Source organism: Monodelphis domestica, chromosome 1, assembly GCF_027887165.1.
Source record: "Monodelphis domestica isolate mMonDom1 chromosome 1, mMonDom1.pri, whole genome shotgun sequence".
NCBI classification, from domain to species: Eukaryota; Metazoa; Chordata; class Mammalia; order Didelphimorphia; family Didelphidae; genus Monodelphis; species Monodelphis domestica.
The window spans coordinates 75584412-75601157 of record NC_077227.1 but is presented as its reverse complement, the minus strand read 5'-3'; the positions used below and the strand labels follow the sequence as shown (position 1 = coordinate 75601157).

Below are 16746 nucleotides of genomic sequence, written 5' to 3'. Positions count from 1 at the left end.
CTCATTGGCAGATGAGGATGCCAAGACTCAGAGAGACTAAAGTGACTCTCTCCAGGTGACAAAATATGTAGTAGAACCAAAAAATCAAATATCTCAGTCCCTGACCTAAAACTCTTTAACTGAGACATATAAGAAAGTACAAAGTTAAGCATTTAATTATGTGTTTTAGGCTATAATTATTATAGAATGGAGGTTCCTTGAAGGCAGGGACTATTTTTCATTTTGTTTTTGTATTCTCAGTAATGTAGTGCTTATACTATGTTATATACACTAGTATAGTGCATTTAGTAAATGCTTAATAAATAAATTCTAGATAGATTAGATCAAAGTAAAGAGAAAGGTGAGTCCTCAGGAGGTAGCTTTGGAAAGAAGGTTGGAATTTCAGAAGGTCTTGAATGTCTAGATAGAGTTGTTCCCCGTGATTCTGCCCTTAACCCATTCTCTTCACCCTCTCCAATGACTATCTAATTTACTCTTGGAGTTTTAGTTCCAATATCTAAAAGTAAAACTCTGCTAGACTCCAGTTCCACATTTCTAACCCTCTACTTGGTATCTTTGCTTGGATGTTCTACTGGCTTCTCAAGCTTAACCCATCCAAAACTGAAGTAATGTCCCTCCCAAAATAATTTCTTCCCCTTAACTTTCATTAAAACAACAACAACAAAACCCCCTTACCTTCTGTCTTAAAAATGATATTAAGTTATAGTTCCAAGTCAGGAAGATTCATCTTCCTGAGTTCAAATCTGACTTCCTCACACAAGTATTCCCTGTGTTACCCCAGGAAAGTCATTTAACTCTGTGTGCTTCATATTCTTCATCTGTAAAATGAGCTGGAGAGATAAATGGCAAACCACTCCAATATCTTGAACAAAAAAATACCAAATGAGATCATGAAGAGTCAGACATAACTGAAACAACTAAACAACAAAAATGGAAGGTATACTGAAATACTTAAGGCACTGTACAAATATTAGTTATGATTATTTCTATTTCCAACTTACTAGTCCAAGCCCTCATTACCACTTGTTTGAACTACTCCAGTAGTCCCCTGACTGGTCTCCTGGTTGCCAGTTTCTCTACACCTCCCCCCTCCCCAAATCTCTCATATATCCCATTACCAGAATGATCTTCTTAATGATGACCATCAAGTTAACCTTCCAAATATCAATAACCCAGAAATTTCTACACTTCCTTTGCTGTCACCCAGTACCCCTAGGGAACTGTTGCATGTCACCATCACATGCCAAGATAAATTTTAATTATAACATGAGTGACCACCAATTTCAGGTCTTGGAGTTTTGCCCCAGAGACAATGGCACAATTGTTATTTATTAAATTGAAGGATATTCAGAATTTGAGAAGGTATAAAGGAATGGCGAGAGCAATCCTAGGAGAGGAATCAGAAAAATCAAAGGGGCAGGAGATAAGAATTAGCAGACTGAATTCCAAAGATGGTGAGAAGAATGACCTGTATAGAGCAGAAAGAGACAGACTGAGCCAGGATTAACCATTAATGTGAAAGTATTGAGAAAGGAACAACAGACTTTATGAGGGTTGGAGGTGCTGGAGTTCAGAACCCAAAGTAGTAAGAATCAGTGTAGTGGTTGATGAAGAATCAAACCAAGAAACTATACAGAGCAGAGTCACTACCCAAGGAAGGTGGGAGGTATAGGCTGAGTTGAATATACAAGATTAGAAGGCTGGAAAAGTGGGGCCAAAGACAAGAATGCCTACCAATCATTTCAAAAATGAGGAAATTAAGTTCTCTGTCCTTGTTCTTGGACTTTCAAATCTATCATTTCACACGTGATTCTGATTCTTTATTGAAAAAGACATGTGATTTGGATATCCATTTTGTAAGACCAGTAGGCACTAACTCATAGCTCTTCTATCCTTTCTCAATGATTGGTTTTTGCCCATAGGAAGATGTGAAACAGAAAAAAAAGAAGAATGAGTCAACATCTGAAACCAAGCAAGACTTTGCCAAGTCCTGGTTGGTCAAAGCTCTGTTTAAAACGTTCCGTGGTATTTTCTTTAAGTCCTTCGTATACAAGCTGATTCAAGACATCCTGACATTTCTCAGTCCTCAGCTCTTAAAGTGAGTTGTGTAGCATTGTGCTGCTCTTGCGGGGCAAACAGAACTCTTCTAGCTAGGTAGAATGCTAGACTTTATCAGCCCACTGCATTTTTCACTGCAACCTATATTTACTTGATCAAAAACAAAGAGTAATTCTTAAAACCTAAAGTGATGGGAGAAAATGGGAGTGGGTCCTTTTTCAACTACCTTCCACCACCTCCAAGTTTTTCTTGCATCTTACTCTAATTCCCTTGTCTCCATTTACATGGCTAAAATCCTAGCTCTTGCCCTCGTTGCCTCTTACCTGGTTTAATGCAGTAGTCTTGTGGTTATTCTCCCTTCTTCCAGTCCCTCTCCTCTCCAATTCATCCTCTGAGCAGTTGCTAAATGAATTGTCCTAAAGCACATCTAACCCTTAATCAAGAGCCTTCAGTGATCCTTATTGCTTCCCTGACAATATACAAGTTCCTCAGCTTAGTATTTAAAGCCTTTTACAATTTGGCTCCAGTCTTCTTTTCCAATCTTGTTTCATATTATTTTCCTTCATGCACTCTGAATTCTGGCCAATTTGATGAACCCAACTTCCCAACTCTCAAATCTGATGTGGTCACCATAGGAGCCTATTGGCTGCTCCCCAGATTAAGTGTTCTATCTCTGGCCTCCATGCCTGGAATTCACTCCCTCCTCACCTCATTCTCTTAGAATCATTGGTCATTTTAGTCCCCAACAATTTAATGGGGTCCCGTCTTTCTGTAAAAGAGGAGGACTCCTGGGTCCTGGAGGTCTGGGTGCTGTCACTTACTTGATTTTGCTCTGGTAGGCTGATGATCTCATTTGCCAGTGACCCTTCATCATATGTGTGGCAAGGATACATCTGTTCCGTCCTCTTCTTTGTGGTGGCCCTCATCCAATCCTTCTGCCTTCAGTGGTATTTTCAGTGTTGCTTCGTCCTGGGCATGACTGTGCGAACAACCCTCATGGCTTCCATCTATAGGAAGGTAAGCAGAATCATAGGTCTCCTTCAGAAAACAACGCCTGCTCCCACATAGAGTGAAAGGAGAATATCCTGGAGCTACACTTTTACATCATCATTTATTATTGGAAAATTGCAGAAAGTAAGTGGGCTTTTGCCCCCTGGCAAAAATGAGGTAATCTACCTTCTTCCCTAAACCCAGGGAAAGGAACATTAGTAGCTTTATGCTCCTGGACTTTGGGACATTTCCTTTTCTTTCTTTCTTTTTAAAAAACCCTTATCTTCTTTTTTTTTAATGTAAAACTTTATTTAATTTAGAATATTTTTCCATGGTTACATACTTCATGTTCTCTCCCTCCCCTACTGCTACCCCCTCCCATAGACAACAAACAATTCCACTGAAAAATCCTTATCTTCTGTCTTAGAATCAAAACCATGTATTGATTTTAAAGCTGCAGAGTAGTGAGGGCTAGACAATAGGGTTAACGTGACTTACTCATAGTCACACAGCTAGGAAGTGTCTGAATATAGATTTGAACCCAGATCCTCCCAGCTCCAGACCTGGCCCTAACCTCTTAGTTGTGGGGCACTTGCTGATTCCTTATCATGACCAAGCAATCCGGTGGGTCCCTTCAATCCCTCCAAACAATGAATTGATAGACTAAAAAAGATCAGGAGACAAAGAGATTGTGGAAGAGAAGTAGCAATTGAAGTTGACATAATCTGATCCCACATACACGAGAATAAGTGTTTATACTAACAAAGTCCAGACCCTAGGAATAATAAAAGATATTTGATAAAAGGCAATTCACTCAACCTTAGGTGTGTACTCTATAGTTCTCTCCATTCTAAAAGTTCTTCACTTGCTGTAAATGGCCACCACTTCCAGGAGGAATGTGTCTGAGAACCATATTTCTCCATCATCCATTGTGTCCAATTATACTAATGGCTCAGACCTTAAAATCATGAATTTTGTCTAAGGAAAGGCAAGTTACTGGATCTCAAGTGTGGATTCCATGCTTCTCTTTACTCCAGAAGTTCTTCACTTGCTAAAAGTAACCACATCTCTCCATGGGAAGATGACTTAGAATGACATTCCTCCATCCATTTGTGTCCAAGGCCAGAACCAATCACTTCATAAATATTTGTTAACTAATTATTTTCTCCTTCCTCTCTCATTTTTCTGAACAAAGGGCTTCCTTTAGCCTTCTCCTCCTACTCCAAAGTGGTGGTAATCTATAGTACTAATCTAATGTTTTGTCTTTAGACACTGACCATCTCCAACAATGCCAGGAAGCAGTACACCATTGGGGAAACAGTAAACCTGATGTCTGTGGATTCCCAGCGATTTATGGATGTGACCAGCTTTCTTCATCTGTTATGGTCATGCCCTTTTCAAATTATATTATCCATTGTCTTCTTGTGGATGGAGCTGGGACCCTCTGTCCTTGCAGGGGTTGGGATAATGATATTGCTAATCCCTATTAATGCACTGCTGGCCACCAAAAGCAGAAAAATTCAGGTAAGAATACAAAGGAATAATTTCATTCCTTTAATACACGGAAATTTAATCTGTGACCTTCCTTCCTTCCTCCCTCCCTCCCTCCCTCCCTCCCTCCCTCCCTCCCTTCCTTCCTTCCTTCCTTCCTTCCTTCCTTCCTTCCTTCCTTCCTTCCTTCCTTCCTTCCTTCCTTCCTTCCTTCCTTCCTTCCTCCCCCCTTCTCTTCTTTCTTTCTTTCTTTCTTTCTTTCTTTCTTTCTTTCTTTCTTTCTTTCTTTCTTTCTTTCTTTCTTTCTTTCTTTCTTTCTTTCTTTCTTTCTTTCTTTCTTTCTTTCTTTCTTTCTTCTTTCTTTCTCTCTTTCTTTCTCTCTTTCTTTCTCTCTCTCTCTTTCTTTCTTTCTTTGTCTCTCTCTCTTTCTTTCTTCTCTCTTTCTCTCTTTCTTTCTTTCTTTCTTTCTTTCTTTCTTTCTTTCTTTCTTTCTTTCTTTCTTTCTTTCTTTCTTTCTTTCTTTCTTTCTTTCTTTCTTTCTTTCTTTCTTTCTTTCTTTCTTTCTCTCTCTCTCTCTCTCTCTTTCTTTCTTCTCTCTTTCTCTCTTTCTTTCTTTCTTTCTTTCTTTCTTTCTTTCTTTCTTTCTTTCTTTCTTTCTTTCTTTCTTTCTTTCTTTCTTTCTTTCTTTCTTTCTTTCTTTCTTTCTTTCTTTCTTTCTTTCTTTCTTTCTTTCTTTCTTTCTTTCTCTCTTTCTTTCTCTCTTTCTTTCTCTCTCTCTCTTTCTTTCTTTCTTTGTCTCTTTCTTGTAATTTCTGCAGATGGAAGCTTAGGTGAAGGTAAGGCATGCGAATACATGAAATGACACAAAATGAAGTAAAACCAGGAAAATAGTATACTATACACCAATAAGTCATTCTATCCATTAAGCACTTGTGCTTAATGAATTTACACTGTGCTGAAGCTAGGGAAACAAAGACAAAAACAGACCCTGCCCTAACAAAACAAAACAAAACAAAACAAAACAACTTACACTTTAGCAGTGGAAACAATATGTGCATAAATAGAGTAGATGGAATGTGATCTTAAAGGGCAAGATGGGGGAGCTGGGAGCAGGTGCAGTAATGAGAAAAACCTCTTAAAGAAAGTAGCATATGGGCTGAATCTTAATGGAAGCCAGATTCCAAAAGCAAGCATGAAGAAGAACATTCTAGGCATGGGGGACATCTAGTGGAAGGTACAGAGAAGAGGAAATGTCCAGAATACAGAACAACAAGTAGGCCAATATGGCTGGAAGTTATAGAACATGGAAAAGAAGAGATTATAAGAAGCTTAGAAAGAGGAAAGGTCCAGGTCATGCCAAGTTATTTTTTGTTTTGTTTTTTTATAAACCCTTACCTTCCATCTTAGAATCAATACTGTGTTTTGGCTCCAAGGCAGAAGAGTGGTAAGGGCTTGGCAATGGGGGTTAAGTGACTTGCCCAGGGTCACACAGCTGGGAAGTGTCTAAGACCACATCTGAATATGGGATCTCCCATCTCTAGGCCTGGCTCTCAATCGACTGAGCCACCCAACTGCCCCCTCCAATTGATATTCTTTTTTTTTTTTTAATCTTTCCATCTTGGAATCAATACTGTGAATTGGTTCCAAGGCAGAAGAGTGGTAAGGGCTAGGCAATGGGGGTTAAGTGACTTGCCTAGGATCACACAACTAGAAAGTGTCTCAGGTCAGATTTGAACCCAGGGCCTCCCATTTCTGGGCCTGTCTCTCAATCCACTGAGCCACCCAGCTGCCCCCTCATGCCAAGTTTTAAATGCCAAACAGTGGAGTTTCTATTTGATCTGAGAAGGGATTAGGTGCCACCAGAGTTTACTAAGGAGGGGAGTGATATGGTCTGTACTTTGAGTTTCCTCATTTGTAAAAGGAGCTGCAGAAGGAATAACAAACCACTCCACTATCTTTGCCAAGAAAACTCCAATTCAAATCGTAGAGTTGAACATGACTGAAAAATGACTGAAAAGAGAGTGATAGAAATTTTCAGAAAAGGAATAGATTTTGGGAAGCTCAGATATATAAATTCTATTTTCGACATGTTGGGTTTGATTGACATGTTGAGCCTAAAAAATACCCAGTTAGAAATGTTTACTACACTGTTGCTGATTCAGACTGGACCTCGGGAAAGTGACTTAGGGCTGGATATATAGATCTGGGGATCATTTAATATTGAAATGATAATTGAACCCATTCTCACTGCTGAGGTCACGCAAAAGAGCAAGAATAATGAGAAAAGACAGGAGGGCATCAGCACAAAGCTTTTGGGACATTCACAGTGAGTGGGCATGACATGGATGAAAATCAGGAAAAGGGATTGAGAATAATTGACCAGACCCACAGAGAAAAACAAAGAGAGATTATAGTCAGGAAATTTCAGAGAAGAGAGAATATCCAGGAGGAGATGGTGGTTAATAGTTTTAAATGCTGCAGAGATCAAGAAGGGTGAGAATGAAAAAAGACCATTCTTTTTGGCAATTTGATGTTGACTAATTTGGAAAGAGCAGTCTGAGTTGAACAATGAGGGTTAAAGGCAGATTGGAGAGAGTTTAAAAGAGAGGAAAGAAAATAGAGCCAATGAGTGTACACCCCCCCCCCCCCCAAGAAATTTAACTAAAAAGAGATGGTGGTAGAGACCTACTCTGAATATAAGATCTGACAGAAATTTTTTTCTTTATGGATAAGGGGAGATGTAGCATGCTTATGAATAGAATCAACTGAAGATTAGAGATGGAAGGGGGGTGATTGCAGGGGGCAATTTTCTAGAGGAGATGGAAGAAGATAGGACGAAAGCCAAATATAGAGAAATTAGTCTTAGTAAGAAAAATACAGTCTCTTCATCAGAGATCTAAATGAAGTAGGAGGTTGGGGAGATGACGTTGGGGGGACATGACGTGAGGAAATATTTGCAAATGACCGTTTTTCCTCCAGTGAAGCAGGAGCCTAGTACTTACCTGAGTTGATTGGAAAGGGGATATTAATGGAGAATGAGAAAAGAAGATTTGGAATAGCCACATATTGGTGAATGGACAGAGTAATGATAAAGGGGGTGTTCAAAATGATCTTGCTGCAGGTAGGGCCTGGCTGAAATTAAACAACAAATTTGTGGTGGTCCCAATCAGGAGAGTTTTGTCAGTAGTAGCAAAAGAAGTAAGAATAACCAAGGGTTAGAATTTGGCAAGGTTTGACTAGAAAAAGGACAAGGACTGGGATTCTAGAATGGACAATTGTATAGAGTTGAACTGGTTTACCAATGGGCCAAGATTGGGAAGGGAAGGGGCATAACCAAATCAGGGATGGAGGTTTGGGAAAGTATTAAGAGGTAGAAGGACCAGAGGTCACATTGAGGATGAGGAATAGCTTTAGGGATAATAAAGCACAGAGAAATATAGAGTGAGAAAAGAGAATGGTTAAATTAAGGAGTTTTTGAATAACATGAAAGTAGAATAATGCCCAGTTAGCCAAGGCTCTCACAATTCCCTATTTTTCTTCCCTTGACACATGTCCCAGACATACTATCCCTTATCTTCTAAGTCATGTTTAAAGGTTCAGGGAACCTTTTCCTTAGTCCCCTTAGTTAGGAGGACTGAGCAGCCTGCTAACCCTCAAGCATAGAAACCTATCCTTCAGGGGTCAATCAAATAAGGAGTACTTTTGGAGTTCTTATACTTACCTTCTCAGCTGAGAACCTTTTCACCTAAATACCACCACCACCGCTGCCCACACTATAAAGTTCATTTTTTAAAAATAAAATTTTAATTACTTATCAAATTTTAAAAATAATCACACACACACACACACACACACACACACACACATATATATATATATATATATATATATATATATACACACACACACAAGAATGAATTCACAAAGAGATGTTTGCTTATTTATGGATTTTCCCATGGATTCACAGATCTCTTAAATTAAATGACTTTTTCCTCTTTTTATTTTTTCACTTAAAGAGTTTAAAAGTTAATCTGTAAATCTGACCTCAGCCACTTCCTAGCTGTGTGACCCTGGGCAAGTCACTTGACCCCCATTGCCTAGCCCTTACCACTCTTCTGCCTTGGAGCCAATACACAGTATTGACTCCAAGACGGAAGGTACGGGTTTAAAAAAAAAATTAAAAAAAAAAATAAAAGTTAATCTGTACCTTCCATTAATTCTCAACCATTAAACAAATGAAAAGAAAATCCACAAAATAAAACCCTCAGTATTCAGCTACATTGTATAGTTTTGCCTTGCAAAACCATTTCTCATATCATGTCTGAACATATGTCTATTTCTGCATTTTAACACCTCTTTAACATTTCACCACTTCTCTGTTAGGAGGTGAGGAGCATATTTCCATCTTCATTCTTTTGGACTCCTGGTTTATCATTGTATTGATCAAAATTCTAGTCTTTCAAGGTTTTTCTTTTCTCTATGATGTTGTTGCCATTGTATAATTTGTGTAGCTCTCCTAGTTCTACTCACTTTGTTCAGCATTACTTTATAGGGCTATTCTCAAGTTTCCTCTAAAATGATCCATTTCATTATTTCTTTTGGTACAATAATATTCTATTATACTTATTTAGTCATTTTCAAGTAGGAGGACACTTGCTTAGTTTCATTTTTTGGGCTTCCTCAAAAAGAAGTTTTTTATACATATATATTTGCAGGTATAGGTCATTTCCTTCTTTCTGTGATATACATTGTATAGTTTGGAAAAATTCCTCTTCTAACATTGAATTCTAGACAGAGGAGTTCTGAGAACTGAGAGCTTGGAAAAGTCCACCCCTTAATTTCCTCTGGAAAATCCCAAAGAGAATATCACTAATGTTGACATTGAGAGTATAGCTTATGGGTCCCCAGGTAAAGGGGATCCTTATTTGACATTCACTCAAATAGTTTGACTCTAAGACTCTTCATGCAGATCAACCCAAATTCAGAAATCCAAGTTTGTGGCTGCTTCCCTTATTTAGAATCACAGAATTTAAAAGGTGGAATGTGTCTATCTGCTCCAAAATGTATCTGTATCTGAACAAGAAATACCTTTGGGACACTCTGAGAGGTAGCTGTTAGCCTCTGCTTGAAGACCTTCAACAAGGAGGAACCTAACCATCTCTTAAGAAAGCACCTTGTAGAAGTGCTATTGTGCTATAGGTGAATGAGGAATAGGATGGTTTTGGAAAAACCTGGAGAAGACTTATATGAACTGATGCAAAGTGAAGTGAGCAGAACTAGGAGATCACAGTACACAGTAACAGCAACACTGTAACAATGATCAACTGTGAAAGACTGTTCTTTTATTTTTAAACTCTTACCTTCTGCCTTTGAACCATTCTAAGGCAGAAGAGCAGTAAGAGCTAGACAATGGGGGTTAAGTGACTTGCCCAGGGTCACACAGCTGGGAAGTGTCTGAGTTCAGTTTTGAACCCAGGACCTCCTGTCTGGGCCTGGCTCTCAATCCACTAAGCCACCCAGCTGCCCCCTGAAAGATTACTCTTATCAATACAATGATCCAAGATAGTTCCAAAAGATTCTTGATGAAAAATGTTATTCATCTCCAGAGAGAACTGATGGACTCTATGTGCAGACTGAAGCATGTTCTTTCACTTTCTTTATTTTTGCAACATAGCTAATATAGAAATTTGTTTTGCATGATTTTACATGTATAATAGGTATCATATTATTTGCTTCTCAATGGGTGGGAAGGAGAGAATTTGCAACTCTAAATTAAAAAATTAATGTTAAAAAGTTAACAAACAATAAAGAAAACGGAATAATGAAAAGGAAAGCACCATCTGCTTTGGGATAGCATAATTATTAGAAAGCTTTTCCTTTTATATCAAGCCTAAATTTGCCCCCTCTATAATTTCTGTCTGCTACATTTTGTTCTACCCTTTGGGGTCAAGCAGAACTAACTTCATCTACATTGCAGAGTTTCAAAAATGGGCACATTCCTGTTGTAACCTGCACAAACTTCTTTTTTTCCCCCCCAGGATAAACATCCCCAGTTCCTTAAGTCAATTCTGCTAAGATCCTTCTTCAATATGTTTTAATAAAGGGGAAGATGGAAAAATAGGCATTTATTAAGCACCTAAATGCCAGGCCCTATGCTAAGCACTTTACAAATATCTTATTTGATTTAATTTATCTCCACTTGCCAAATTCCATTTATCCTTGCCCATTAGTTTGTATGTTTAGGATAGACACATTTTTCATTAGAGCTAGAGATGGCAAGGCCCATTTCTCTCTCTCTCTCTCTCTCTCTCTCTGAATTCCAATGCTTGCTAGTACAGAGCTTAGCATATAGCAGGTGTTTAATAAATCCTTGTTGACTGATTTACTGGGTTGGGATTTCTGTTATCAGAGGGAACTTCCAAATTGGTAAATGCACAGATTGATATGAGAATTTGAGCTATCCAGTACTATATTCCATTTCCTGTGTGGGGAACTCTTTCTACTCAAGAAAGGAAGCTTGAGGGAAAATGAAAGGAGATAGGATGGCCTTGTCTTCAATTTGTCTTCTTACTCTCTATCTCTTCTCCTTACTTCTTGGAGTAATTTCTAGTAAAAGACTTCAATACCTCCAGAGGATGCCTCAGAGATGACAGGATACTATTGCCTAAAAATTATCTCTCATTCCCAGTTGGGGCCATTCAAGGAGTTGAGCCAGGTTTAGGGAGCGAGATATAAACAATTTTTCTACTAAGCATCAGAATATGGTTTGGCCCAATGGAATTGCTTGTTGGCTATAGGTGGGGGGGAGGAGAGGAGGAAAGAACATGAATCATGTAAGCATGGAAAAATTCTCTAAATTGATTAATTAAATAAAAAATTTCAATTAAAAAAAGAATATGGTTTGGTCCATAGCCTGGAGCATCTCTGAGTTAGTTCAACAGGGTATCTTGAAGTGGGACACACATAAAAAAAAACATATGCATGGGATATTTTGTATGCAAATAATATGCTGTATTTTTAATATATACATGTATATATATATATTTATATATAGCATCATTCAGTCATTTTCAGTTGTGTCCAACTCTCCATAACCTCATTTGTGTTTTTCTTGGCAAAGATACTGGAGTCATTTCCCATTTCTGGCTCATTTTATAGATAAGGAACTGAGGCAAGCAGGGTTAAATGATTTACCTAGCATCACACAACTAAATAAAGTGTCTGAGGTTGGATTTGAACTCATGAAGATGAATCTTCCTGATTCCAAGCCCAGTGCTATACCCACTGTGCCACTTAGCTACCCATATGCATATACATACACATATGTTTATAAGAATTTGTTGTTGTTTAGCTCTTACTGATTCTTTGTGACTCTGGGGACCATATCACATCAATGCTGTCCATGGGCTTTTCTTGGCAAACATACTGGATTCTCTCCCTTTCTTCTATTAGCCAAGGGTTGCCATTTTCTTCTCTAGTGCATTAAGGCAAACAGAGGTTAAATGATTCATCCAGAATCACATAGCTAGTGTCTGAGGCCAGATTTTAATTTAGGTCTTCCTGACTCCAGGTCCGATGCTTTGTCCACTGAGCCATCTAACTTCCTCGAATATAAGTGTATATATACATATTTATGTATATAATTATGTCCCTCTCCCCTGGCAGGTAAAGAACATGAAGAACAAAGATAGTCGCCTGAAGATCATGAATGAGATTCTCAGTGGAGTAAAGGTGAGAAGCAGAGCCTGGGGATCCTTCCCTTCCCTTCCCTTTCCCCCATTAGCTTCCAGACTTCCATTTGCACTTCAGAGATCTGAGATTCTGACCCCTTTGTCCTTATGAGCATTATGGTCCTACTGACACCCTATAGAATCTCTTTTTCCATATCTTACTGCCCCTTATTCCTCCACAAAAGTTATCTATCTTCCAGTGCCCCTTTGGGATATAATGGTGACCTAGGGTTCCCCAAGGCTGTGTTGGTGAAATGAGTTCTGGCAGTCACTACTGAGCCAGAAAGGCTTTGAGTGGGTATTTGGAGATGTCTGAGGACCAGTTTAGTTAAGGGAATTCCATCACTCACTTGTCACCAGAGTGATGAATTCCGCAGTCATTGGAACTCCTGAAAACCATCTAATAAGTTATAGAGAAGTTGTAATCTACATTGTTGGAGAAACAATTCATACCAGTGAAATCACAGGCATTGAACAGTTTAAGTACTATTGCCCCTGTTAGCTTTTGAAACTACTCCAAGACTTGGGTTCTTCATCTTGATCTTGAGGGTTCTTTCATTGACAGAGATGAACAGCTCAAATGCTTCTCTTTTATGCTTTGCATTCCCCGTAGAAGTTTTATTCTGGTTTTTGAGATTCTGGTGAATGATACTTTGCCAATCATATGTGTTAGTTGCAGGAACTCTCTGGAAAAGGCAAAGAATTAGAAATCAGGAAATCTGGTCCTAACTTGCTGCATAGCTTTGAACAAGTCACTTCATCTAACCCAACCTAATCTGTAAACTAAGACATTTGGACTAGTGGATCTTAAGATTCCTTCCCGTTTTAAAATTCAATGCCTCTCTACTTTTGGTAGATCCTAAAATACTTTGCCTGGGAGCCTTCATTCATAGATTATATCCAAGGGATTCGAAAGAAGGAGCTGAAGAACTTGCTGTCATTTGCTCAACTGCAGTCTGCTACTGTATTCATCTTCAACATGGCTCCTGTTCTGGTAAGTGTGAGAGAACACATGGAGTCTGGGAAACAAATGTTTTTGGTACTTTGGGGCAATTTCCTGGAGAGAGCAGAATCCCCCTACCTGCACCAGCCTTAGAAATTCTGGATTTGGTCAGTGTTTTGACATCAATCAGTCAAACAATAGTCATTTATTAAATGTTTATTATTTGTCAGGCATTGTGCTAAGTGCAATAGATACAAAGAAAAAGCAAAAACAGCCTATGACGTTATGAATATGGTTTCCTCTGATGAGTTTTATGCTTACTCTGATGATTCCTCTCAATGTAATGCAGCAAATGGGATGCAGTGGGGCATAATGAGATTCAGACAGAGTAGGATATCCTCAGTAGGATAGCCTCAGGATATCCTGATAAAAATGTTTAACAACCAGCCTTCTGAATGGGTTAGGAGAATGAACACCAGGCACACTTATAAATCTAATCATCATTATTAACATTTTCTCCATCACTCTCTCAAAGAGTCTAGACAATCAACAAAAAAGTCAGCCCTGATGTATAGAATTTGCAAATTCCTGAAGTGTAAATGCTCACACTGAAAATTTAATAATCTATTCTTATGGGCTGGGTCCAGCACATGCTGACTGAACTGTACAACTGGGAAAGCCCAGGGTTCTGTTTTTGGTGTGAGCAGCCCAGTTCAACCATTATTCACTCCCTTGGTGTACAGTGAGAACAGAGCCCACAGCAACACACCCTCACCAGATGTACCAAAGCAGATGCAAAGACCCATCTCCTTTTCTTCCTTAAGCCAGAGGCAGCAGCAAAGAGCAACAACCCCTTAAGAAAAGTTCACCTTTCTCCAACTCTGGGCAGCGCTGAGAGGCAATAGAGATCACTGGAGCTCTTGGCCAAGAAAGTTAGTTCTTTCTTTGACCAATCAGGAATCACTCAGCTGAAGCCTTCAGTGAGCACTTTGCCCCCTTTCTGTCCCAGCTTGGTGAGAAGCTTTTTTCAGCACCCCCCCCCCATACCCCAGCCCCCACCCCATCACTTCTTTGTTCTTTCTCTTGGTTCTTCTTGCTCACCAGCTGCTGCTGCTACTGCTGGTGTACCTGCAGCTCTCGTCCTGGTGTTTCATGATTTAAACCAGAGCCTCTCAACTCTCAGTGACTCATCTTTTACTTAGAAAGTCACAAATACCTAGATTTCCCCCATTAAATTAACAGACTTTTAAAAACCATACTTCAGCCTTCAAAGGCTTTGCCTGGATTGCTTGGAATGGAAATGCTGGGGCCAGGGGTGGGGCTAAGGGTGGGGGTGGGGTGGGGTGAGGATGGGAGGTCAGGGTGGGGATGGAAAGAACTTTCCTCTGGAAGAAAATATAAAGTACTGGCAAAACAGAGCTTCTCATATTTCCTAGAAGAGTATAAGCTACTTGAGGGCAGACATGTTTCATTTTTGTCTTTGAATCCCAGTGCCTAGCAGGATGTCTGGCATAGTCAGGCAATAAACATTTATTAATCATCTTCTTTATGCCCTGCACTGAACTAAAAGGCAAAAACTAGTCCCTGCCCTCAAGGAATTTACAATCTAATGGATACAACAAATAAACAAAAGTGTGCAAACAAGATATACAGGGTAAATAGGAAATGATTAAGAGAGGGAAGGCACTAAAATTAAGATAAATTAGGGATGCTTCCTGAAGAAGACAGGGTTTTTGTTGTTTAGTCATGGCTACCTCTTCATGACTCCATGGGTCATACTATCTGTGGGATTTTCTTTGCAAAGATACTGAGTGTTTAACCATTTCCTTCTCCAGTGGATTAAGGCAAACAGATCTGAATGAATTAGGTCTTCCTGACTCCAGGTCTACCATTCTAACACTGAGTCACCTTACTACCCCTGGGGTTTTAGTTGGGACTTAAAGGAAACCAGTAGGCAGAGAAGAGAAAGGAGACCATTCCAAGCATGGGAGAGCAGTCAGAGAAAATGCTCAGAGCTAAAGCTCAGATCTGTTATTTGTGGAACATCCAGGAAACCAGTGTCACTGTACCAAAGAGTACAGGAAGAAGACTAAGATATAAGAAAACAAGGGGCTAGATTATAGAGGGCTTTGAATGCCAAATAGAGCATGTTATATTTGATCCTAGAGAAGACATCATCAATTAGTAGTGATGGAAGGATTAAGTGGACATATTTGTAGGCTGTAAGGAAGGAGTCAGAAATTAGAGATAACTGAGAATAAGGATGTCAGAAGAGGCAATCTTTTGGAGGAATTGGGATGGAATGGGATTGCTTGTACTGGTAAAGGATTTTGCCTTAGTAAGAGGTAAAGCCTCTTCATCTTGGGAGATGAGAGGTATGAAGGAAATAGCATCAGAAGACATCTAAAAGATATGAGACTAGGAAGTAGGAAGAGGGAACTCGTGGCAAATGGCTTTAGTTTGTTTTTTTTTCTTTAAAATATGAGGCAAAGTTCTTAGCTGAGAGGGCTGGGGTGGGTGCTCAATAAATGCTTGTTGATTGATTAATCCCCCAGGCATATGTTTTATAAGTATATATGTGGCTTAGAATTCGGTTGGTTATTCCCCTATAAGACCACTCAATTTTCTCTATGATCTTTTGATTGTTAGGTGTCAGTAATAACTTTTGCTGTCTATGTTCTGGTGGATGAGAATAATATTTTGGATGCACAAAAGGCCTTCACTTCTATCACTCTCTTCAACATATTGCGCTTCCCCCTGGCCATGCTCCCAATGTTGATTTCTTCCATACTCCAGGTAAGTACTAGTAGTAGTAGTGGTGGTATTAGTAATAGTAGAAATGGTTATAGTGGTAGTATAAGTAGTACTAGTACTAGTAATGGTTGTAGTAGTGGTGGTAGTAGTAGAAATGCTAATAGTGGTGATAATAGTAGTAGCAATGATATTAGTAGTAGTGGTAGTAGTAGTGGTGATGGGAGTGGGAGTGGTAGTAGTGATGGTACTAGTAGTGATAGTGATAATGGTAGTAGTAGCAATGACAGTAGTGGTGGTAATGTTAGTAGTGGTGTTGGTAGTAGTCATAATGATAGTGGTAGTATTAGTAATGGTAATAATGGTAGTAGTAGTGTTAGTGGTGATAGTGGAACTGGTAGTAGTAGTAGTGGGAATGGTAATAGTATTGGTAGTAATAATAATGATAGTAGTGGTGTCAATAGTGTTAATATTGGTAGTAGCAGTGGTAGTAGTGGTAGTGGAAGATAGTAGTAGTGAGAGTGGTAATAGTACTAGTAGTAGTAGAAGTGACAGTGATGGTATAATAGATGGGTTAAAAGAAGGGTTCAAAACTAACTAACTATATATATGTATATATAAAACAACAGGTTTATTAACTAAAGGGAGGAGGGGGAAAGGGAATTAGGGGATAATTTAACTTCTAACTTCTAACCCAAACAGAGATTAAAACCCTTATACCTTCTATAATTATTCTAAAGTAGTAATTAAGGTTAGGGGTTTTGATAGAAACAGGGACAAGGG

General features: G+C 39.0%; 1 protein-coding gene across 1 annotated transcript in view; it reads left to right on the top strand.

The window, feature by feature from the left end:
- The window catches only part of ABCC2 (ATP binding cassette subfamily C member 2), a 75749-nt gene that overhangs the window by 21857 nt on the left and 37146 nt on the right, over positions 1-16746 (top strand). Inside the window, exons 8-13 of the mRNA XM_001372953.4 lie at positions 1923-2098; positions 2898-3075; positions 4318-4572; positions 12205-12270; positions 13126-13263; positions 15862-16008. Of these exons, the coding sequence (XP_001372990.1) occupies positions 1923-2098; positions 2898-3075; positions 4318-4572; positions 12205-12270; positions 13126-13263; positions 15862-16008 (960 nt within the window). The remainder of the gene's footprint in view (positions 1-1922; positions 2099-2897; positions 3076-4317; positions 4573-12204; positions 12271-13125; positions 13264-15861; positions 16009-16746) is intronic.